Source organism: Phaethon aethereus (assembly GCF_964289735.1).
Source record: "Phaethon aethereus genome assembly, chromosome: 2".
In the NCBI taxonomy this organism is placed as follows: Eukaryota; Metazoa; Chordata; class Aves; order Phaethontiformes; family Phaethontidae; genus Phaethon; species Phaethon aethereus.
Genome location: NC_138582.1, coordinates 160734093 through 160760737, shown reverse-complemented (window position 1 = coordinate 160760737; position 26645 = coordinate 160734093). Strand labels below are relative to the sequence as shown.

General features: G+C 36.0%; 1 protein-coding gene across 1 annotated transcript in view; it reads right to left on the bottom strand.

Moving 5' to 3' along the window:
* The window catches only part of ESYT2 (extended synaptotagmin 2), a gene marked incomplete at both ends in the record, with an annotated part of 84669 nt that overhangs the window by 7304 nt on the left and 50720 nt on the right, over window positions 1–26645 (bottom strand). The window contains 11 exons of the mRNA XM_082015391.1: window positions 673–822; window positions 1791–1877; window positions 3732–3806; window positions 5804–5866; window positions 13138–13233; window positions 13734–13823; window positions 14473–14521; window positions 15833–15915; window positions 16327–16503; window positions 17040–17160; window positions 21755–21810. Coding sequence (XP_081871517.1) covers window positions 673–822; window positions 1791–1877; window positions 3732–3806; window positions 5804–5866; window positions 13138–13233; window positions 13734–13823; window positions 14473–14521; window positions 15833–15915; window positions 16327–16503; window positions 17040–17160; window positions 21755–21810 — 1047 coding nt within the window. The remainder of the gene's footprint in view (window positions 1–672; window positions 823–1790; window positions 1878–3731; window positions 3807–5803; window positions 5867–13137; window positions 13234–13733; window positions 13824–14472; window positions 14522–15832; window positions 15916–16326; window positions 16504–17039; window positions 17161–21754; window positions 21811–26645) is intronic.

The window sequence follows — 26645 nt, the reverse complement described above, 5'->3', positions numbered from 1 at the left end:
CTACATCACAAGTTCTTCTCACTCATTGTCCTTACTTTCGCTTTTATAGGTTATTTTCATTTATTAATGACAAGTAAGCAAGAAGTGCTTTAGAAAAGAACAAGTAACAGAAGTTAACGTAAGTTTGACAGTGTTTGCAAAGAGATACACTACCTTATTAAACCAAATAATTTATCCGGGAAAAAAGACAAACCAACTTTGAGGCATGCAAGTTTTGTCTTCAAAACTTCAATGTGCTTGAAAGTTGGTCTGAATTTTTCTAGTACTATCAAGGTACTTCCTTTCCCTATAAACTTTATTCTTTTTAAACCATCATGACCTCATTTCCATTTCTATTAAGAAAGTTGATTTCACTGATCTGTAGCCTATTGAGTCATAAGACACTTGAAAGAATTCAGATTCCAAACATGATTCCCGAACATAAAACCACAGGGAACCTCAGTCTTAATTAATGCAGCTGACATACTGTTTTGTTCAGAGAATTTTCTGGTTTTGAAATAGAATGTGTTTAAATTAGAGGTTATCTGTGTACTTGATAGCACTGCCACAACTAAAGACACCTGGCATTGTGACATCTAAGGAAATCCATTCTTCTTCATAGAGCTAGACCAGAAGTCCCAATAGTCTTAAAGATGCTTTCAGGTATTTACAATGGGAAAAGTTTTAGAGTACCCTGAGTGCAATCTTCATGTTTATAGTACTGTTTGGACCAGAATTGCTCAGGTGGAACCGCTGATGCATAGTCAAATCTTCACTCTCCAGCAACTGGCTCAGAGGCAGTTTGAAGTTCCCCAAAGAACACTGGTGCTGTTCATCCCTCACCTGAAGGAACACAGAAGCAAAGTCATTTTTTATCATTTTGCTTTGTAAGAATTCAGAGGAAGAAAAGGAAATTATAGTTTTATTTAAAAACAAAAAATCCAAACAATATCTAGTGTAGTTTGTTCTGAAATCAAAGTTCCCTGATCATAAGATTACTTTACACTGAAGAAGGAAATAGCAAATTGTCCTGGTTTCAGGTGGGATCGAGTTAATTTTCTTCATGGAAGCCAGTATGAGGCTATGTTTTGGATGTGGGATGAAAAAATGTTGGTAACATACTGATGTTTTTAGTTGTTGCTAAGCAGTCAAGGACTTTTCAGCTGCTCATGCTCTGGCCTGCCAGAAAGAAGGTGGGGGTGCTCAGAAACCTGGGAAGAGGCACAGCCAGGACCACTGACCCCAACTGGCCGAAGGGATATTCCATACCATACGACGTCATGCTCAGTATATAAACTGGGGGAGCTGGCCGGTGAGGGGCCACAGCTCAGTCAGCGGGTGGTGAGCAACTGTGCTGTACATCACTTGCTTTGTATATTCTTTTATAATTTTTTTTTCCTGTCCTATTAAACTGTTTTTATCTCAACCCATGAGTTCTACCCTTTTTCTTTTCCAATGAGAGAGGAAACAAACCAGCCATACATAACAGCAATTTCTGCTAGCAGTTAAGACTGTTAAGTTTTGAAACAGGTATCAAAATTTATGTTTTTTCCTTTCTTTTTTTTTTTTTTTTTAAGTAAGACAACCATCAACTATATTCTTCTGGTGAGAGACTGGTTATAGTCTTTCTTCCTTTTAGTAACAAATGCAAATAAACATTTCATAGCCTGGTCTTAAAAACCACTTAAAGTGTAATTTTAATGGTGTTCACAATATATTCAGTCTCATTTTGTAACAGCCTGTAATGTCTGAATGTTACTACTGAAATGTCTTAGAAAAGAAGGGTATCTAAAGAGAGTGAGACAACATACCTCAACTTCAAGGTCTTGTCTTTTGGGGTTGTGTACAAAGAAAGTAAAGTTTTCCTCCCATACTGGTTCATTGGTCTTGTATCGAATCTACAGTTAGAGAACAGGAAGCATACAAATTATAAAACATTTTTGTCTAATAAAGCCAGTGTCAAGAGTTGAGTACATTTTTCCTTTTGGCTTTGCAAAATTCATGTCTGAAACCTGATATATTTAAACAAAGGCCAAGTGGGATCTGCCCAAGGCATATATAATATCACATATAAAATTATACACGGGACATGTAATAGATTATCTTTGCATTGAAGTTGCTGTACGTAAAGTAAGACTCCTGCTAAAGAACCTTTACTTCACACCAGTCTATGAACAAATGCAATGTCTTCAGACTGGTGCATTATCTCTCTTTTCAAACTTCCCTGTAAGGGCTGAGCTAACTCAATGAAATTCCTAGAAAATAGCATTTTTCCTTCTAATCTCCAAGTAGCCATGTGGAAGATTTCACTGCCAAATCTCACTACTTTCAGCAACTCACTCATTGGGGGTGTGGGGTATGTGTAGAAAAAAGCGCTCATTAAAAAAAAACCAAACAACTATCTCCAGGAACAAAGGACTTGAATTTCTGTCTCCATTCTCTAATAAGTATCAAAACGAAGACTGTACATAAGACATAGTTTAGGCTTCATGACCACTTTTGACAGGATATGAAGAAGCCAAATTAGTTGTCCTCTCCTTTTGGCTCACTGATACTTTTACTTAAAAAACAAACACAACCAAACAAAAAAACCCGCCACACACACATTGCATATATCTACCTATCTAGGTATTACATCACTGTTGCTATTTTATTTTAAAGAGCTCTTGAAATGCACAGAGGTTAATTACGGACAAGACGACAGGTACATTGAATGCCTTGGGTCAAAATCACCCATCAAGGTGATTGGGATCACCATCAAGATCGACATCATGGCAGGCACCTGTTACAGACCACCTGAGATGGATGATGACTTCTTCAGACAACTCAAAGCTGCCTCAGGTCTGCAGAACCAGGTTCTTGCTGGGAGCATCAACTACTGTAATGTTTTCTAAGAAGGCAGCACAGTGGTGCACAAGCAGTTTAAGAGTTTGTGCTAGGAAAACACACACTGTTGTGTTAGGTTGCTCTCAATCACTAGATGTGTTGGCTAGGAGTGGTGTTTTTCTGAATCTGCTACTTACAGATGAAGAATATTAGTTTGCAGATGTGACTGTCAACAGCAGCCTTGGCTACAGTGACCGTAAGATCACAGAGCTTAAGACCTTAAGGGGCATGAGGAAAATAAATAGCAGAATAAAAGCCTTGGACTTGTGGAAAAGCAGGTATCAGCTTGCTCTAGGAACTGTTAGAAGGGATTCCATCTACCTTGGAGGGCAAAGGAGCTCAGGAGTGCTAGAGGACAGCCATCTCAAAGTGCAGAAGTGGTCCATACCTCAAAGCAGAAAAACTGTCAGACAACAAAGTAGCCTAGCTAAACTATGATCTCCTGAGAGCTGCACAGCACTTTGACTGATCTAAAACCCTACTTTAAACAGAAAGTTCAAGCAGATGATCTTCAGTGGTCCCTTTTGACCCGGGCATTTCTCTGTGATTCTGTAAATTTTCAAATCTTCATCTATTTTGAAGCCTGCTGTTTGCCAACACCGTTATTTATATAATCACTACTGTAGGAATCCCAGTTGCAGATCAGAACCTACTGTGGAAGGACATCTACAAAGTCTGACCTCTACTCACAGACAGTTTAAATTGAGTAAGCACCCATTCAATCCTTGACTTCTTCTAGGCAATTTCAGTTCTGGTGGTAACTTTTTAGTGCAGTGGATACACTCAATGGCTTGACAGAAAATGCCAAGCACACAGAGCCACCAAATGTTTGTAGACAGAGCAAAGTATAAAGAGTAGGAACTTACCTTACTTTCCTGTGCCTTGTGTCCAACTGACAGGAAAACAAGTGGGTTGGGATTGCTGTTTATTTTCTTTCCTGACTGGTAAAGAAAAAGCAAAAACTTTGCCTTCAGAATAAAGCAAAACCTCTGTCCTCTGAAATGTAAATGTTTGCACCTTAAAAATACAAATCATATGCATCCTACTATATGCTTATCCATTATTCTCAGTATTTTATTCAACAGGCTTGAATGGCAGACTGGCTAGTAACTGGTGAACTCATTAACGTGAAGGCATCCAACTACCCTAAAAATGCTGAAGCAAAAAGGCTACAAATAAGCAGGAGTTTTAGACTCCTTTCCGTTTTCTTTGAATGAAATTAGTAAGTGCAAATTCTTATCCTTTAATGAGCACTACAACCCCCAAAGCTAATGAAGCATAGTTAAAACTGCAAAATGAATATTGCATGCAGATGAGACACATGGAAAATGCACAAACTCAGGAAGCTTACTTCATTTACATTGCAGTAGTATTATTAAATTGGATGTAGTATCAGAACATTGATTATTCCCCCTCTTTTCAGTTTGGGGAGACAGAAGATGCACTACAATGTACCTGATGTATATTTCTACAGTTTACCAGATACTCTTTATTACAGAATCAACCATCTGCCATATCTGAGCCTTGCTCACCAGCTGTATAGCATTACATCAAACTGTAAAAAATAAACACCAGTTTAGAAACAAATTGTATTCACACAGGAACATTCCCAACTGCATGTTTCATTCACGAATTTTAAACTAACCTAACAAAAATTTAAGTCAGAAAGAAAAGTTAGACATGAAAGTTAATCATCTCAAGCAGGTGTTAATGCAGTTTAAATGGCCTAGGAAATATAGTATACATGGTTAATAATATGCTTTCAAGTCTACCATGTGGGGAATTGTACAGATCAGGTACGTAAACAGAAAGTTAGTTAAAATCTACTTAATGCATGTAAGGTCACAATTACAGCCAGGTGATTAAAATATCTTGTATTTTTATATTAAGAATGTGCATAATTTAGGTATTTTTGGAACTGAACTTACATTTTGGACATCATACTTTCACTAATATTACTTGAATTTAATGTGACACACTGCTTATAACCATACTTCCCTTTAGAAAAAAAGCTGTTAAGAAAGCACTCCTTTCTTGGATGAATGCCGCATTTCCCTTTTTATGATTTCTAATCGAAAATATTTAGCTCTTGTCAAAGACAACAGAATACAAAGGTTTAAGGAACAGAAAGTCAGATTACACTCCAACTGATGGTATTTCAAAACAGTAGGTGAAATTTGTTTCATTTTTTCTTTATCCATATAAAGGTGCTTGAAACTCCCTCTTCTTCATAAAACGATGAAACTACTGAAGTTGACAAAAGACCCTGTTGCTTATGCTGATATGTAAATATAAATAATTCTAATTCATGCTAAATAGGCAGCAATATGTACACACACGTATAACGCACCTCTAACACCTGCCACTGACAGATTTGCTGTTCACAGTCTAATTAGAGACTGCCTCTTCTCCAAGTTCCTCCAGCTGAGAACTTGGCTTATGCCTTCCAAGTTTGCCTCTCAACTCTATGTCTTCCATATCAAAAAGCTGGGCTAAATTTATCATTTATATAAAAGAAGTAAAGCCTTCTAAAAACATCTAGCAGAAACAAGATTATTTCAAAATATGTCAGAGACTTATTTTATTGGTTAATCATTCAGAGTTGACCAATAAAGTATCACTCAGTATGTAAAAGATGTCTTAGCTTTCATGTCAGCTTTGTTCTTTAGCTATGACTTCAAATTAGTTCTCAGGACTATTTTTTTTTTTTACCCAGTCTATACTCCACTCAGCTGATCTAAAATTCAAATTACCACAAACCACAGTGTTTTACCAATGTCTTTACCACTTCTTGAAACCAAATTTAAGTAAAATGGAAAAATACATATAGATATCTGGCAACAGAAATCCCATCCACTGCTGGAAGAGAAGTGTTGCAGGCATTTGTGCATTTCCAATTACTTTTGTGACCTTAAATGGACAACTATATTAATTTTACCTTTAGGGCTTTCTGAACAGCAGCTTTCTTCAAGCCATCAGGGTTAAATTCTAATGGATTATGCTTTTAAGTCAGGAGAGAATGAACATATGAAGGGTTAATAAGTCATGCAATGAAGCAACTTCACTAGGTTAATTAATTATGACATGACAACATAGGACAAAGCAGGAAAAAAAAAATCAACTCAAAAAACTCCAAAAATCTTTCAAATGAAACAATAAAGGAACCACAACAACAAAAAAAGGCTGACAAAACTTTTTTTCCCCAGTTGTCCTCTCCGAATGTTTGTATTCTGCTTTAAAACTAATACACTCACTTTCAGTCCACTTGTATTTCTCCTACCAGTTTTTTTTTTACCATAGCAAAGAAACTACACAAAATAGGTTTTATTGAATGCCTGGTGTCCTATGGACTGCTGTCTGAACAAACCTTTTTTAAATTTGGTTAAGTACATTTTCACAACATAGAAGCTTCACTGGTAAGTCAAGTAATTATATACAAGATTCCTTTTATGAAAGAAATGACTATGCTGAAAGTATTGATCATTATAAAAATCTAAGTCCTTTGAGCCTCTTCAGCAGATGAATGATACAAACACTGCATGCTAACTAGAATGAAGGTCTACTACTTTACTCAGTTGAAGGAGGACATGCAAATACACTAGCAATAGGAATTTGAACTCATTTAGCAGGACAAAACCTCTGACTGCTTTCCATTAATTAAGCAAATTTTTAAATTTTATTTTAAGAATAATGTATTGTTCTTGTAGTGACACATGTGAAGTACAAAAATGTTACAGAAAATTTGCATTCAACTCATAACAAATAATATCAGGAAATAGTATTTTGAAATAAAACAGACTTCATGCTAGTACACTTATGGCTGGCTTTTTCTTGAAGCACAAATTTTTGTTTCAAGGGAGAATTCTGCTTTAAAAACTGTAATATGTGGCAACAAAAAATTGCATAATGGTCTTTTTAAACATGCTTGTTTATGAACAGGAAATGATACTATTAATGCTCTGCCAAAAGAAATGCCTTCCCAAAATTCAAATCCAGAAGTGACTAACATTTAAAGAGAGATTTAACCTTTGCACAGAAATACTTTTTTACATTTTCTTTCAGAATGTCAGATCCTGAAGTTGGCCAGTATTTATGATGAGATTCCTGGCACTCAGGTTTAAAATTTCTATGTCAGAATGAACATCCAATATGATGAAACTGGAGAAAACCAGAAATAAGGTGTGGCTGGTTTTGGTGGGATTTTTTTAATCGTTATTTTTCTTAAAATAAAATTAAGGAGTATTCCACAGCTATTTACTTGTTAGGGACTTATCATTGTACTGAAAGACCTTCAAAGATGGACACTGCACAATATCTGGCATTGGAACAGGCTGCCCAGGGAGGTGATGGGAGTCGCCATCTCTGGAAGCGTTCAAAAAACGTGTGGATGTGGCGCTTCAGGACATGGTTTAGGGGACGTGGTGGCGCTGGATTAATGGTTGGACTTGATGATCTGAAGGTCCTTTCCAACCTTAGTGATTCTGTGATTCTGTGATCTCTAGACATATCAATCCTAAAGTTTGTCTATCCATTTCATTAGAAAATTTTATAATGCCCAACAGGTATGTTCTTTGCTGGAGTTTAAGCACTGTTTCTTGTTTTCTGAGAAACATTAAAAAGTCACTTTCTTTGCAGCAGCCTTGTATCATTTCCATGCCCATCTTTACTTCTTAAGGCTAAACTCATCCTAGCTACCCTTCCTCTGCTAGCCACGTTTACTGGCTTTCTCATTATCATCACTTGTGTCCTCCAGATCTTGAACTGCTACGGCGAAACTCAGGGCCTTAGTAATGGCCAAGTAGAACAGAAGGTTTTGGACGTACATCTTACAGGCTACATTCCTCTTTCTATACACAGTATGGTGTCCATCTTTCATAACAGTGTGATACATCATGACTACAGATCTATTTATGTCAAGCTATCCATTAGACAACTATTTCCATCGCATATTTATATGGGTGCAATGACCATCCTCTGTGGGAAAGCACCTTATTTTTTTCAGATCATATCTGCAATTCATCAAGATTATTTTGAACCCTAAACTGCCCCTCACCTTACTGCCCATCTTTCCTCCACATTTGCACCTGCTTATTCAGTACACATTTTTTTTTTCCCCTATATTATTATTCCAAAGAATTTTAAAAGTCAAAAACAAACCTACGTGATCAATTATAAAGGCAGGCAACCAATGATTCCTGGATATTAAACATATCTCAATTCCTCTGGAATCATAGCACAGATAGGCCAAGAGGGATATCAGCTGGGGCAAATATGTTTAAGTCAGACTTCAGGTTTCAAGGGAAGGAGCTGCAGGTCCATGAGGATGGTTGCTGAAAGGCTGGGAGAAGAAAACTGAGTATTCAATATAAAAAGCCAAGAAAGGCTCTTGCCTTGGGTGACAAAATTTTGTTGCTATGGTTCTGAGTCTCTCTGCAGTTATAGGAAAAGGGGACGGGTATCCAAGAACTTAACTGCTAACCGACACAGTGGAATAAAGCAAGTTTCAGGCTAGTATTCTGTAACAGCCAGTGACATTTGGAGGAAATCCTAATAACAAACCCATAAATTACACTGTAACTGACGAGCTGTTTTGTTATTAAGCCAGATCCTAATTCAGTATGCTTTGGAGTGCGAATCATTACTTCTGTTGACTCACTAAGTCTTTCCTGGGGTTAAAATGGGGCTTTAGAAGTTTCTGAATCTGTGAGTGCATCCTCAGTTGATGACCAGAAGAGAGTCACTGATCTGCAAGAGCTGTTTTAAAATATGGATAATTTGTATGTTATACAGACGCCAAATTAAACAAAATAAATTGCTATGAGCTAACGATAACATACTATTAAACTAGTGTTACTCAGTTTCTGAAATTATACTAAGTAGAAGTCTGAATTAGGTCTCTCCTCTCTCCTGGCTTCCAGCCATAAAATCTTGTCCTCTTGCTTGCTGCAAGACTAGCACCCATGCAAGTGCACAACAAGGCAGTTAACAGTGCTGTTGAAGGAAATCCAAACCCGGATATCTTAAAATGGTTGCTGTTCCACTCTGACTCACAAATTGCTTCAGGGATTTGGAAAGTTTTGTCCAATGTCTAAATAGATGCTGTTACAAGTAGATGACAAGTCCTAATGCAAAGACCCTAAGATCAATAACATCAGGGCTACACTCTTTACCAAACATTTTGATATTTTAAAAATTATTTTTAGCATGTATCTAGTATTTTTATAACTAAAAGAAACAGCAACTACTTATCATTTTTAATACCAAGATAACTGAACCATAGCTTATGAACTGCATTTCTTATTCATTAAATTTTAACAAGATTTGTTAATGGATGTAACTTTTTTTGATACTTTAAAACTAACCTCTACACAAAAACTAACGGAAAGGACCACAGAAAATGGTTTTGTTGGGATTTGGGTGGGGTGGGTCTGTTTAAATCAAAGTTTATTATATAAGCCAAAAGTAGCCAGCCAGCAACAAATTTATCTTAACAATGGCATACCCACTGCTCTATGGCATAAGAGTTCCTATTCGGAAGAGATTCCCATTCTTTTTGAAGATACCAAGGTTGTGTTTACAGATTTAAGTGTAAGATATTCAGAGGCTCATTAGTTTGTAACTAACATTCTTGTAAAATTAAATTCAAGCAAAAAATATTAATTAGTGGTTCTTCCTGGCCTGGATTTTCCTAACTACAGACTAACTTGAAAAAAGAAAAGGAGCTTGGGAATTTGCAAAACAAGGAGCACCATGGAGTGAAATAGAATTTACAAGGGAATTTATAGTTTGGGGAGTGCAAAGAACCACACCCATTTTTAAAGCAGTACTTGAACCAGTGTGGAGAGGTTGCAAGTTCTTACAAACATTGAGCGCATCACCTTGTAAAGAAACTGCAGGGATGTTGGTTGTAATATTTATTAGTTTAATTTCTTTGCAATAAAAGCCAATAGTTCACCAGCACACAGTGTGCTAGTATAGTATGCATTTTATTTCTCAATGAATCAGCAATTTAAGTTAAATGTAAGAGCTTTTACAACAAACTTATCTTGGGTTTTTATCATAAAAAATTAATTACTTACCCAATGATATGCTGATCAATGAAATTTAAGTAGCCTTTAAAATGCAATAAAAATAGCACAAAAACAATGCACACTTGTTGAAACCATGCAGCAAAACAAATTGCATGCTCTCATTCCACTAGAGTGAGTGGCTTTAGTAGCACTAATCCACACTCTGGCAGATAAAAGGTACAATACAAATAATACCAGAGAACTCACAAATAGTGCTCTATAGAGTGAGGTAGTGTTTTCACAAAAGACTAGTCCCGATGCTCTCCTCTCTTTTAAGTATCCACACCCAAAGTTTCCCTCGTAGATACTCTTAGGAAGATGGAAATGGAAGGAGAAAGCAGAGTGATGGGATTGTGGCAGTATGAATGCATAAGCAGCTTTACTACACAAAAAAGTTAAGGAAAACAGTCAAAGGATTCCAGAGAAAACAGTAGATAACAAACAGTAAGTAAGTATTTGTCATTACAAGTAGTTTCATCTGTTAAATTACTTTCTGTAGTGCAGAAAGGTGAGAAGTATTTTGATTTTTATTTTTTATTTATCATTCAAATATATTAGCCTACTTTCCAAGTTTAGTCTAGGTAGTTCAGATTTATATGGCAGATCCAACTAAGAAAATTTAGAGACCAGCCTTCTACACCGTTTCTATTCCACCTGAAACATATTTCAGACAAATATCCCAATGTCTCAGCAACCCACAACTGTGATGCATCTATGCAAAAGAAATGCCTGTGCTGGGGATTATCCACTATAACTCAAACAAAACAAGGCTGATGACAAGATCTAAAATGTACCCCTGATCAGCATTAACTTAAGAAATCCATTTTGAATATAATAAAAAGTACACATTCATCTAGAAAATACTTCATAACAGTAAAGTTTTAGACAAAAGTCTTCAAAACTATTAATAAGGCTCAGTGTAATTTTAACAGACTTCATTCTCTTTGAACTTTTTGTTCCCCATAAATACATGCAATTCAAAAGCCCGATTAATTTTGCTATTATGTTACATGACCCCTATCAGTGACACAACACAAGAAACCAGCCTTGTCTGGCTCATGTTTAGCCTTGTAAATGTTGTTCCATATTAGAATCAAATGGACATAAAAAAAAAGCTGTATTCACTATAACTCACTGCAGTTTGTCTAGCAGCTCCATGACAGTATTGAAGCATTGTCTTTGTAGATTCTATAGGAATCTTTTCAGTTCTCCCACATGAAGAAGTCTTCCCATGCTATTTTTCCACCCACCTAACTGTGAAGCCTTTTTGTGTCTAGTTTTGGACAACTTGAATTTAACGCAGTATTGTATTATTTTATCACTGTAAACTTGTCAAATGAATTTTACAGGTGTTCAATGTTACTTTCTATCACAGTCTTTTAAGTTATTTCTTTCCAGAAGTATGTTATAATTTAAATATGGAGTCATCTGTAGCAACTGCTTTTCTAGGCTGGTAGAGCAAGACAAAGAAAAAAAAAAAAAAAAGAAGAGGGTTAAACAGGTCCTACGCTATGACCATCCTCAGTCTCAACCCATCCAGGCAATCTTATACTGTATAGACAGAACATCAGACACAGCAGTAAGAAATTTGGGATCCTGTTCCCAAATTTCCTAACAGGTCAGCTTTGTGCAAGGATCTTACCCTTTTTGTGTTCTACAGTTTAGAGATCTACTGATTAAGAGATCAAAATTAAAACACTGTCCTGTAAAGCAGGCAGAATGCAAGATTTGCAGCCTAACCTTTCTGAAGGAGGGAGACAATGTTACAGAATGTTTATTTAAAACAATAACAGAAAAAACTAGACCTATGACAAAGCCTCTGAGTATTTGCTGGAGAAGCTAATCTAATATAGAGAAGCAGGGAAGTATGGAAAAAAAATTGGAAATTGTGGATGAGAGAACTTTATTCATTTTAAATAAGAGGCTTTAGGGTATTTTAACAAATATATTAAACTTGTAACAGTTTAAGTAAAATCTAGTAGTTGAACAAGAAAATAAAATGGGTTGAATTTAATCTAGTGCACAAAACAGATGGCAGATAAGCTTTTTCTGTGTGCTGCAGTATTCTGAAACTGATGTTAAGCACACCAGAATTCTACTCTATTTCTGCTTCCTCTGTACTAGAGTAATTCTACTCTTTTTCTGCTAAGTTACAGACTTTCCCTAAACTCAGTACAGCGAGGTTAAAAAGGGAATGCAGGACTCTATTCCAAATGAGCTACATCTTTTTAGCTTTTAAAATAACCTATAAATACTACTTCCAAACTCTGCTCTATACACCCTGGAGCAGGCATGAACTCATTAGTCAGTGATGTAAATTGCTTAGGCTACTAAGCTTTCATTTGTTACTACTCTCTTTGATGTGTCATTTTAACTTAAATTTGAGTGGACAAATTAGCAAAATGCATGAAAAAGGTCTGGCTTGAAAACTTTATTCTCTGGTTAGTGTTTTGGTCATCACTTCCAGAATTTCTCCTCTAATAGCAATGCTGAAAAACAGCAAAACTCACAGTTATGCTTTGCATATCTATTTATGGTAGGGTTTACTTTATTACTGCTGTAATTTACAACCAGGAACAGTACTTTACTAACCTTAAGTAAACTACAAAACAATCTGTGCTTATCATAAACAATGTATTTCACAGTCCCATGCATGTAATGGCAGAACCATTGATTTTTATGGTTTTTATGTTTTGCACAAGCAAATAAAAAATACTCCAAATGACAACCTGACAGAAATCTCATACAAGTTTTCTGCTACTGTAACATCAACTGCACAGTATTAATTTCATGATGAAAACTTCAGCACCTTCAAATCTACCACAGATACCCTAAACCAAAGCAAGCAAGTTTTCCTGAACTCAAGGAAGTGGGCCTTTTCCCAGTTAGTTCCTTAAAACTCCTCATGCTAATCCCATACTATTTATGGAAAACACTGTAATAAAAACATGCAGTCTTTCAAGTCCAGGAAAGGAGCATTCTTTAAAGAAAAAACATTACTCCCTAATCAGTGTAATTTATTAAATATATATCTATAATACTATACTACTAGAAACGTGGACCTTACATTACATGTTTTGAAACAAGAGAAAGTATAGAAAACATGGCATAATGTGTGTTAGTAAAGCAGTGTGTCATACTACCAAGCAAGACATGCTGGAAGTACACAAGAGTACCCATACCCCATCAGAATATAACTTACGGGCAGGTTTCTTGCTGAGTCCAAATAGAGAATAAGCAATGCAGAAGACAGCCCATCGTTGGCTTGGTCTTTATCAGCTCTAATGCTTGTTAGCACCTAAACCAAAAACAAGCCTTTCTGAAAATCAATTATTATTATTTCTGTCCCATTCCTGAAAAATATTTTTAAAACATCTCCCCAAACACAAACATTCACAAATGCACACTATGTAGCATAAGAAGTAAGTTTTCAAGACTCATATAGGTATTTCAAACCCATTTTTATGGAAATTTCCACCCAATTTCCTAATTATCTTTTTTTTAGGCTGAACAGATTACAATATCATATTCAGCTTTATCTCCCAGGCTAATGAAATGTTAGCTGATATTCTCAAACCATAACATTAAGAGGACGATGAAAGTATTTTAAAATATCTCATGCCACAAGAGTACATTGACAGTTATGACTGGTTTGAGATTTCTAAAGACAAACAGCTTGGAATAAAGTTACAGGTTTATTCAAATTCACAACAGCTAGAGAATTAAGTTACATAATTAAAAGGAAAAAAACCCCACAACAATTAAGATTAGCATAAAAGTAATGTGTTCCTTTAATACCTTGTCTAGATTTTCAGCAGTTGGCATCAATGTGAGCCATTCCAGTTTTAAATGCAATTTTCCTTTGGACACTTCATCCAAAGTAAACCACTAAAAGTTAAGAAAGGTAATGTGAAATAATCTGACACCAAATAAATACATGATTGCAATTGGCTCTTCAGGACATTTAAGAAATGCTAAGCTTTACTAGAAATCTCACTGAGCTGAAGTCTGAAAAGATCTGATTCATTGTTTAAAGTGTCCTATTTCACACTAAATATTACAACACAGAATAACAAAAACAGCCACATGAACCTCTACGTTACATAGTAAGAGCATTTTTAAAAAGAAGAGAATTCTTTAAGCTCTGTAAAGATGTTCTGGAAATACAAACCCTGCATAACATTACTATAAAATCTCTCTTAAATACAGGACAAAAATTAGTCTGCTAAGTATAACAATAGTTAAACCAGGCAATTAACTATTCTCCTCTAACAAAAAGCTCTCACCAAATACGTAACTTACTGGTTTTTGCATTTACATACTAGTAATCTTAAAACCCCAAGACAGAAGAAGAATGGCATTATTATTCGGATTTCACCAATTCAGATATCTCTTAAACCACAGGGAATCTAATTCTGTAGCATTAAGGTTATTAATGCACATACAGGAACTATCCCCAGGAAAAAAAATATAGCACAAGAACACCTACATATACAACAGATGGGTTTCCATAAACCAAAACTTACTGAACACTTACCTCATCTAGAAGACGCTCCTTTTCAACTTCAATTAAATCTATCATCAAACTAAAAAAAAAAAGAAAAAAAAAAAAAAATCAGTATTTTAGCCAAGAAGCAAAAAAATCTAATACAGAACTCAAACCCCACCCTGTGGTTGCTGAGTATCCAGGCTTCCACTGTGATCAAAAAAGCAGAATACTATTCTTTTAGCCCCTAAGAAAGGAAGAAGTAGGGAATGAAATGGCTGAACAAAGATGAATGCAGGGTAACAGAAAGTATGCCTATACTAGAGCCCATTTTGTAGCTACAAGGGCAACTGGCACAATGTGGCTCACATATATATGACCAAACTCTCAAAACAGAGACCACATCCAAACTACCCACTGGGAATAGCCCCTGGATGTATGCTATGACCAAATTCATGCTTTGGCATTGTCTGGGAGAGTGCTAGTTCACAAAAGCTAAAAACGTACCAGGGAATCTGCTAAAAATTAAATAGGGCAGAGAACTGCATGCCAGTGCATGAACATTTGTTGTGGCTTTTCATTTTATTAGTACTGATGTACACGTTATGCCACTTTCCCCCCCCACCACTTCAGTGTAAGATTAGGGAAGTGCAAAGAAAAGAAGCCTTTGTACTACCTACTTCTTTATTTTAATGAGAAGAGAAGTAGGTACTGTTGCTCCTGTTAAGAGAGAAGGAGCTGGAAAGATAAGGGAGTTCTACTCTGTATGGAAAGCAACAATGGGAAGCTCCAAAACTCTGCAAGAAATAAAGGTGACAAATTACTGGAGAAAGAAGCTGACTAAAACCCTGAAATGTTTATTGGGTAAACACTAAAGGCAGGCCTATGGAATCTAAGAGTGAGTAATGTTTGCAAAAGCATTACAGCAAAATTTTTTCTTTAATCAAATAGTTAAGATCAGCTCTTAGAGAAAAATAAACTGTGAGATAGCCATTTAAAAACTATAAAGATGAAGAAAATACAGAATTATAAAGCTATATTAACTTTGCCTGAATTAAGACTTAGTGCAACCTTATAAATATTAAAGCAGGATGGGTACAATTCAAAAAACAACCCCCCAAAAAACACACACTTTTTTTTTTCCTGAGTACTCACAATACTTACCTTTTTTTAAAAAAAAATTTAAAAATGTAAACATATAGATGTGTATATACGCACACAAGCACATTTTTATATACATATATTTACATATATGAAGTAATTACAGAACTACTTACTACCACCATTTTAAAAAGATAATAATTTTATCAGTATCAGAACTAGAACTGCCATAAAAAGCAAAAAGGAAAAAAACAATCAAAATACTTAATCGCTTTTCAATACCTGCAAACATATTCTCCATAACATTTACCTTCCCAGGAAGTCATCTTTATCTGGATCTTCATCAAAGAGCTCAATCTCTAGCTCCTGTCCTGGATGTTCATATACTAAGGCCTGGAAGTACAGTAAGATGGCACTGTCAATGGCAAAACTAAATAGCTTTCTTAAATGGCATGGTACAGTAGAACATTGAACTGGAGTGCCTTTGTGTATTAAAACATATCAATAAGCAAATCTTTTAAAAAGATGCAATTTAATAAGCAGAGAAAGTATAAGAGCTTTTCAGATGCTATTTGCTGACATTGGCTTTAAGAGACTAGACTGTTATTCAGAATTACTGATGCTTATTCTAGACACAAAAAAACTATACATCAATGGAGAATTTCTGTTTTGTTACAGAACTTCCGGCTTTTAGACAGAGTTATCAAGAAGCTCCTCAAGGAAGTCCCCAGAGTATCATCTTTAACAAAAGAAACTTTAGAAGACAACTTCATAGAACACACAAGGTATTTTTATTGGTTATACCTCATAAACTTCATTCCATTTTGGATTGAGATTTTCTTTGATGACCTTGCTTTGGAAAATCTGGTTGCCCACACGGATGATTCCGTAAGGATCTGACTTTCCTTTGACAATCCCTTTTAGGTAAGTATCTTTCCCCTCCAGGTCCTGAGCTTCAATAAAGTGTATCCTTAGAACACCCTGAAAAAGGAAAAAATGAATTTATGTCGCAATCTGAACATGTCATTACAATTTATGCAATGTGTGTTTTATAATTTCCACTGTGATTCCCTTAACATGAAACTTCGTTTGGAAACACTGTAAATGGAGGCATATCAACGTTGATCCACACACACAGCAGACCTAGTGCTCAAGAGATTCCTGACTGGAAGTCAGTAGCAATAAATAGTAACAATATTAAAGTGAAGAGAACTAAAAATAATTTACAGTGATAATGTAGAACATATGCCGCTTACTTTTTAGTCTATACAGTTGAACTATTTTAGCAAGCAATATATTTAAGATTCTAGCAAAGCAAAAAAATCCTGATTGGCGTTATTATAAAACATTAACTCAGCAGAAATTATCTATCAATTAAATCGATTCTGGATTCACTGTAATTTGTACTACTGCTGTAACTGTATTTAGAAATTCACACAGATGTGCATATCTTTAACAGTTACTACTACAGAAAAAACTAAATGCCAAATTATTAGTGTTAACAAAAACATGCTTACCTTTGGTATAGGAAACCGCAACTGAGCGATCTGCACTTCACTGACAAGGGGGACTGTAATTCTATTCGGAAGGACCAGGTAGTTGGATATTATATCCAGTATTATTGTATCTGATAGGCCACTGTTGGAGAACATAATCCTCAGTTACTTCATGAGAATTAAACACATGTTATGTCACACTAATATACTCCTCTTGCTGCTTAACAACCTAAATGGAGAAAATATTTGCCGGGGCAGGTGGCAGGAGGGGTGGGGGGAGCAGAAGACACATCAGGGTTTTTTTAAACACGCGTTTTAAAATAAAGGGTTCTTGCCAAAATGGCCACCAGGTGGAAGCAGCTGACACTAAATAGCAGAAACCACAGAGATGAATAGAAAGTTCTCATTTCCCTGCCACCGCCAAGTTCCCCCCTCACCCCTGCCTTTTAAAGCTACCCAGGGTAAGAGGCTGTTGCGTAAGTTTCTTGCCTGCATTGCGTATAACCAAGCAGATGTTAACTGTTGTTCTACTTTTGTATTTCAATGGTGATTTAACTGTCCCTGAAAGTCTGGCTAACCATTCCTGTATTGTTATGAAACAAGTTGTCCTCCTGAGCTCGAGGACCGGCATTTAAAGCAGAAACACAAAGAAAACATGCTCGTAGCCGAGTAAAATATAGCCTCGGGAAGCAAAACAGGTTTTGTTCTGGCAAAAAGGGAGTGGCAGTACAAGCACACTGCTAATGAATCATTAAAACACCCAAACCCACACCCCCACACCCACCAAGCACAGAAAAGAAAAGTATTTCCTAAGGTACAAGTTCACCCGGTTTGGGCCTGAACTGACAAATCGGCACGTTTTCAGACGAACACCGCTGGTTACCTGCACTGCCCGCGCTGGCAAAGGCAGAACTGGAATGGTACAACTCGCCACAGAAAACAGGTATCCAGGAAAAGTTCAGGGGTATGTACAAAGGTTCAGAGGGAAAATGAACAATACTTGAGAGATGCTGGTGCACTCTGGCTAAAAAGCTGGCGTAGCTGCTTCACAGCTGAACGATTTCTCCTCCTAAATACATTTTAAGATTCTCCTCTTACAGTCTTTATGAAATTAAAATGCAGATATGTTTGATTACTGGGAACATTTTTCAGCTGAAGCACTTGTGAAATTTTTCTAAGACTGACTCTGCAGTGGGGAGCAGCTCTGACTCAGCGGCTAGCATATGGACAAAAAAGGTGAGGTGAATTGTAATATGTATTACATTTTAATTTAGGAAGAAAATATTGTGGTAAGCAATAAACATATTACAGTAGAGATGGGTAACAAAATGAACCCACTGAGTGCAGTCTGGCCCACTTCAAATTCACACTGAACTTCCATGCCAGGTATCTGCAACCTGCACCCCCTCGGTTGCCCACTTCCACTGTAAATCCAAATGAACTATGATATGTGATAGAACATGGCTGACTTTTTAATGGCATCCAGTACAAAAGGAACAGAAGAAACTCAAGGTTGCATCAAGATCAATGGACAGCTCTGTACAGACCTCTGTTTATTCTCTGACAAAGCAACAGTGGACAATATTGAGATACTGCTCAGAAGAAAAGTTTCCTTTCCAGTTCTGTGAGTTTATTCATATCCATCCTAAAGAGGGGACTTCATTCCCCTTCCTTTCTTCCAGAGCTTATCCAGTCATATTTACAAAGATTTTCATTGTACATGAACACTGAACCCTACAAATTTATAGTTTCAGTAATTCTTAAGACAACTACTACAAGAAGATAATTACATTATTTGAAAATAAGTAGCTTCCTTTAGTCATGGTAACACATGTTGCTTTCCACATTTCTCAGTTCAGTGTTGCTAAACATCAAGTTTTCAACTTACTTATGTTAAACTTTCTCTAAAATAAACCAAGAAAATAGAACCCATTATTTTGTTAGAGTTGACTTAAAAATTTAAGATAAACATGTTAAACAGTCTTAACATTAAAAGAAAGGAAAAAAAAAAAGCTGAGGTGATGGTAACTACACAAGCAACAACCACACTTTTCAAAATAGAAGTCTGATGATCTCCAGTAGCAAGATCAGGTAAGTTTGGTTTGTTCCTGCTTTTGTGTGTCCCTACCTGGCAAGAAGAGAAAGCTCTGCCTTTATGCTTAGTAAAGCACATGCCTTAAGAAGAGATGATTAATGGAGAAAACTAACTGACCTAGGTCAGAGAAAGCAAATGAGCAGTTCAAGAGAAGCCATGGTACCAGAGCTGCCTTGAAAGAGAGGTTATTGTGCTCCTCTCTCCTATTTAGTTAAGATCACATAAATAAACCTAACTTAGACTAGCAAAAGGTTCAGAGACTGATTAATGTTCAAATGGAGCTACAGCAGATCTCCTTAAATAAGAGAAACAGCCTGAAGGACAACAGAGCCCAGTCACTTGGAGGATTTGCAACCATTTATACTAGGACCCAACCCCAACTCTGATATCCAAAGGTCAGTCTCACAATTTTATTCCCACATAAATGCTTGAATTTCACTAAAACATCTGAGAAATAAATATGACAAATGAACCAGCATTAATGGAATTTCACAAAATTTTACACAGAGAAACGGAACTCGTAGGAGGTAGCAGATATTGAGTCTTTAAAAACAGGGAGCTGAAAAAGAATACTGTTCATAACTAAGTACTGAATTAAGTGAACATTAAATTAACATGACACTTTCAAGTTGTTTAAAACTTACCTAACTAAATATCAGCCAACTGGGATGCTTCCAGCTGGAAAGTATTCTTCATGAATACAGGGCAAAAATGAAAATCTTTTTTATTATTTTATTACTTAAACTAAGAGGTCTGATCTATGGAAAACAGGGACAAATCACTAACCAAGCAACAGAGAAAGGTGTATGAAGTTAAATCCTTACATTGATGCATCATCGATAAACAGTTTCTTAAGATCGTAAAACTCTTAAGCCACTGATTCTAAGTACAATTATTTTTTCAGTTCACAAAAGTGAGAGGTGTGAAATGCTTCAAATAGTTTATTATAGTAAATGTCTTCAAAAGCTCAATTTCATTGCAGAAAAATTATTGGCAGTTACCAACTCTGTTGTACTGCTCTCTATTTAGCTCTGCTTAATTTTTAGTGACAGAATAAGCCGCTATGTATTTTCCCTGCATCGTCTTTATTCATACTGCAGAGACAGCACATCTCTCCCTGCACAGGGTATTTTTACTCCATCTTAAGCAACTGTAACAGAATTCATCCTCCCATCATCCACAGCCCCTCCTGACAGCACTTGAGGATTCTCACAGCCTGGCTCCTCCTCACATAGAGATTTTAATTCCACTCCTCCGTAACCTATACTAATGATGGAATATGAATTATTTTTGTGTCCTGCTCCTTGTGGAGTCATATACTAAGAGCAATGAAAGTTGTTAACAGCTGACAGAAAAGCTTCCAGCAGCAAATGCAGAAATTCATTTAGCAGAAGACATTTGCAAACAGAGTATAAGTAAGTACTAAGTAGTGTGCGGCCAACAGCCGTAGGATGAAAAAGGTACCTGTGGCAGCAGCAAGCTCCTGTTCACCATTGTTTCTAACAACTACAATATGTCAAGCTGTTGTACCAAAATATACAATCTATACAGACAAGAAAAACAAACACAGCACTGAAGAAATCTCTTGACAAGGCAGAGCATGAGTCACCTCAGTTACAGTTTCTATAGAAACTATACCACATCTACATGGCACCATTACATGCATACGTGGCCAAGCTTGGTTGCTCTGGAAACCATACACTTGAGATACTTAGCAAGATTTTGTTTACATCTGAGGTTTTGTGTTTGCAGTCAGGCAAGTATGTAGCATGATAAGAATCTCAGGAGCCTAGTAAGCTTAAGTGCTAAACGTAAATTTATTAGTGTTACGTCAACATAGCAAATTATTACTCAGAAGCTGTATTTTGGAAGCCATTTTCTCACTCATCAAGAAAACATCTTTCCTCAGAGGCAGTCCTAAGCAGTCTTGAAACATAAGCAATTCTTGTAGCCATTAACCTATTTAATGCAAGTTCTAATTTCAAACTGTTCAACTGGGATTCCATGCAATGGCTTCACAGATCTAAGTAAAGCAAAAACCGTTTCAGGCATGCAATTGAACACTAAAGGATCAATTTAATACCTAAATTCAGACTCTTGTTTTTAAGCAATAAACAATAATTCTGGAGTCAGCCAACTCTTCACATAATAAACTGAAAGCTTTAAAAGTAAGTACTTGAAATTAGAAAGTTTATTTAATTACTGTCTTAAGGTATTTCTAACTCCCTTTACACAAGCAACTAGAGATGTATCAGCATACAAAGCCATGAGCTAAAATGTTGTGAACCCACTGGTATGAAAAATAAGGCACTCTGTCCTTCTGCACATGGCAGATCTGGAAATCTTCTAAATTTCCTAATCTGTAAAGGCTGAGAACACTAAAAAAAGCAGATTAAAAATTATCTTTTCAAAATGTTTTTAACAAGAGCTACTAGATATACTTTTGATATACTTTCACTTGTAGTAAAATCACTACCTTTTGCATATTGAGCAATTTCCTATAATTCTAAACTAAGAGATAATTGCTCAGAATCATTTAACCTAAAATATTTAGCTGATGGTCTTCAGATTTTCTGGGGTTTACTGGGGTGGAAGAGTATTGAACATTATACATTAAACAGCTATATTTACATATACTTACTTCAGTCCTGGAACGTCCAGAAGATTGGTCAGTCCAGTCCAGTTAATTTCTAAAAGCTGTGAATTACAGAGAAAAGGAGGAGGCAAGGGGAATAGAAAAAAAGAAAAGCAACTTAGAATACAAAGTATTGAAGAAATAATCCTGATTACTACAGATTCTGATCAGTGGAGGGTTAATAACCAGTTTCCAGGATTTTCTTAAAAACAAAACGTCTTCCATTCTAAATGATTTTTAGCCACTGGATTAAAATTTTAAACAAACAACTCACCATCCTCTTATTCACGCTTCCACACATACATATAAATACACACATGCACACCCCAATATAAACGTGTACATAGTATCTACTACATATAACCAATATCAAATAATGAAATGTGGTCCTGTTTTCTGGAGAAATATTTTCATATTGACCATAGACCTGTTATAGATGAACAGTCGCCAACATGAATTTGCAAAGTATAGTAAGCTGATAAAGAATCCCATTTGAGACCATGAAAATAAGAGATCTAGAAGACATAACCAAATGAAAGAATGAAGGACTGGGTTTGAGAAGGTGGAAGGAGGACGTGACAACAGCTTGCAAACACAGAGGAGGCTGGTTTCAATGACAAAGAGACAAATTCATTCTACCACTGATGCAGTAAAGAAGAAAGGTATCAACAGGATTAGGTATCAAAGTGAATAAAAACCCTCAGAAATAATTAATAGGGATAACTCGTTGCTAGATCATATGTACTTCCTTCACAGAAAATCTTTACAGAATATTAGGCAAACAAATGCTATAAAGGTACTTATTCCGTTACAGGGATGCTGGCATTAACAACTGATTTCTAATGTCCTTTTCAATCCTATAATCTTCTAATTCTAGATAAAAAAACTAACAGAACTGAGTTTCCTTATCTCCCTTCTCACTGACAACTTTCTATTAGCTGCATGGAAGTTAATTGAATATAAGCATCAAACAAACCCAAACCCACCCAACTACCACCACGCTTCCAAATCCAACCAACCCAATCTAAGAATAACTGCATGAAAAAAGGATTTTGAGATTTCTGAGTTCAGAAACTAATTGTGGTGGTTCAGTTAAATGCTGAAAAATACCAACAAATCTCCACAAGAACATATGTTGCATCTTTCCACAAACAGGAAAGAATAAACACCCTACATTCATTTTCTATTAAAAAAAACCCAGCACATACCATTCTTTTATAAAGGATCTATTAATAGTTTAATTAGTGATTTCCTTTGTGAATACTTTCACTAAAGATAACACATAATGCATTTACTTACATAAGGAGCACTGTTACTTAATATACTTTAGTAATGGTGGTAAAATATTTCAACAATGCTATCTAAGCAGAACCTAGCCTACCCGTAACAAACAATTAAGCAGAAAAGTCATTATCCTTTCAATGGAAAAGGTAGTAAGATTTAATTAGGAATAAAGGAATATTCCAAAACAAAAGGCAAGACAGATCATGGGATGTACTGCAAGAGTCTACATGAGCCAGCAACATGCCCTTGCCACAAAGGCGGCTAATGCTATCCCGGGCTGCATTAGGAAAACTATTGCCAGCAGGCTGAGGGAGGTGATCCTTCCCCTCTCCTCAGCACTGGTGAGGCCACACTGGGAGTGCTTTGTCCAGTTCTGGGCTTCTCAACACATGGACATAGTGGAGAGAGTCCAACAAAGGGCCATGAAGACGATTAACAACCTAGAGCATCCCTCCTATGAGGAAAGGCTGAGGGAGCTGGGACTGTTTCACCTGGAAAAAAGAAGGCTCAGGAGAGATCTTATTAATGCCTACGAATACCTGAAGGGAGGATGCAGAGAAGATGGAGCTGGGCTCTTCTCAGTGGTGCCCAGTGACAGGACCACAGGCAACTGGCACAAACTGAAACACAGGACGTTCTCTCTGAACATCAGGAAACACTTTTTTTACTGTGACGGTGAATGAGCTCTGGTGCAGGTTGCCCAAAGAGGTTGTGGAGTGTCCACCTTTGGAGATACTCAGAAGCCATCTGGACATGGTCCTGGCCAACCTGCTCTAGGTGGCCCTGCTTGAGCAAGGGGATTGGACTAGATGACTTCCAGAGGCCCCTGCCAACCTCAACTATTCTAGGAGTCTGTGAATATATTACAACAGAAAACAAACACTTGGTCCCATCCAGGGAATAAGACCAGCATTTTCCTAACTATGCCGTTCAGAAGGGTGAATAAACCCACAGACTTCAATAGAATGCTTATTAAAATTTAGCACTATCCCTACTGATATCCATTCAGAAAATTGTTGGAAGATTTTTCTTAGCCTCCTTCTTTTACCATATTACATGCCGGTGCCTCTGTACCGGCAGGAAAAAAACTGAAACAGAGATTCCTTTAATAAAGGCATCTAACTTAAAACTCTAGTGGATGACTGAAAGAAGCCTTCTTTCTACCTCCATCAACCAAAAGGAGTACAACGGAGATCTGCCATCTTTCAGCATTTAGAAACCAACGCACTTAGAACAAAATAATTACAATTTTATACAGATCATTACAGTTTATTTGTTTGCTGCTTCTAAATGCAATTTTCTCAACCCTTCAGGATATTAATGTTTCCCAGACTCTGAAAGAATGAATGAAAGTCAAAACAATTTTTCATTCTGTCGTTACAGCATCAGACAGAGAGGAAGAACTCTCAGAATGACAGCTAAACTTCATGGTTTAGTTCGATCCAATTAGTTTTCTTACTTCACATAATTTTAAATTAAACTTCTGCCAGTTGTATGCATTTTATTATATTTAATTATGCCTTTGCATCCGACCTTTTCCCCATGCCAATTACAGAGTATCTCCTTTATCTATCCATTTCATAAACCGTTTTGCCCAGAAATTATATTCAGTATCTCAATAGATACAATGATGAAATTATGACAGCAGAAAAAAGTCAAATTTTTGTTGTTATGCTCTGACCCTTAAAAAACACATTCCCAAACTATCTACACTTAAGTAGCAGTAGGACAGAGGACTGAAATGTAAAGCTTTAGACACTTTGCTGAACTATGGGTAACATCTCCTAGAAGCTTAATTCTGTGTCTTTAGAAATCACAGGAGCTTTCTAGTAAGATACTGAAGAATTGATGCTACTGTGAAAATGTAGGTTGATTTTTAAAAGATTTCTAAAACCTTATTTTGCAAGTTTCATCAGAAAGTTAAGTTTTCCTTTTCATTTACTTTTCAACAAAATATCCCAAACAGACACTGAAAATAATATGTTGGAGGAGGAAAAAAAGTAACGGAATTTTGAACTTTTTACTAAATAGAAATAATGGCTTTTTGCAGTTGAAGGCATAAAGAAATGAAGATAAAATACTTGTTGCATTAGTTGCTGGAATCACTTCTGGTTTAGCCTTTACATCATTGGTGACATGCACCACTGGATAAATTGAAAAATTTTATTTGTCTGCTTTCAGTTGCATTTCACAATTAAGATATTTTGTCTTTATAGCTAGAATGTTCCAAAGACATCCTCTCACTTACTCATTTATTTACTTGATTCGCTGTGTTAAAATTACCTCACAGGACAAAGTGAAACAAATTATCTTGCAGGACAAAATGAAACACAGCACTAAATACTATTTAACATCAATTGTAACTTGCACATTAATTTTTCCAGATGTACACAACATTGGAGGTAAATGAAATAACATTATAAGGAAAGATATTCTCCAAATGTAGTAGTTGCTCTAGTGACCAAATTGCATAAACACATGGAAATAGATAGCTTTCCAAAAATAAGTTCGGTGATAAAATAATTGATTTTTGGATTCTAGAAATTTTAATGAAAAGTGTCCTTACCCAAAGGTTGGAATACCTCTAAAATCCTAACTTTTATAAACACAACGTAAACAGTTATGGTCTCTTTGCTCTTTTACACACTATAAACAATTAACATTAAATGGCTACTCTCCAATCTATCTGTGAAGTTAATATTTGCTCTCATTATAAAATAACTTCAAAACAGAATGTGTCATCATGTCAGAATAGGATTTTTTGTTCTGAAATGTACAGGGGCTTTTACAACACTCAAAAGCATTAAGTGAAGAACATGGTAGAAATTAATAATTAAAGAACATTTCACAATAGTGAAGCAGATCATATTCTTGCTATTTGTAACAACAGTCATTCTAACATATGCCATAAATATCGACAAGCTTGCATTTAGTTTTCGACTTATGAAGTGACACAAACGCTGGATGAATGTGCAATAAATGACTAATTTGTACACAACACCAACTAAATGATGAATGCAATGGTAAAATCACTGTGAGACAATGCTATAGATATGAGCATCTTCAGAAAACTTTTCAAATTGAGCTTACTTTGCCTTTAATGTCATGTATAGCACACTTGATTTCTGTGTAAGTGGAAATTTCCCTCAACCGGGAAATTGAAAACTTTACAAGGATCTGATTTCCATCACACAAAATGGCCCAAAGCACTTTTATTCTCTGCCCAAGAAATAACGTTATTTTGGTTCTGAGATACGAATATAGACTCTTGGATTAGAAGACACATGCAAAGAACTGTCTTTGGCAATCTGAAGGGAGGCTCTGTACTACTTTTCACTAAGTTTTCTTTACCATCCATAAAAGCGCTACAGGCTCCTGTATCCTAAGCACATGGTTACTTTCAGCACATGGTTATACAATATCAATCCAAAGTTTTTCTTCTAAAACTCAGTGGTATTTCAAGATTTTTTTTTTTAACTTTTATTAATTTTTAGGAAGCTTGATGTCAACAGAATTGGGATGAATGCTGGGACTAAAACTTAAAATCTCAGAGCAGTAACAGTGGTTTAACTGACCATACACAGACATCTAATTCCATTTGTCATCCAGGAGG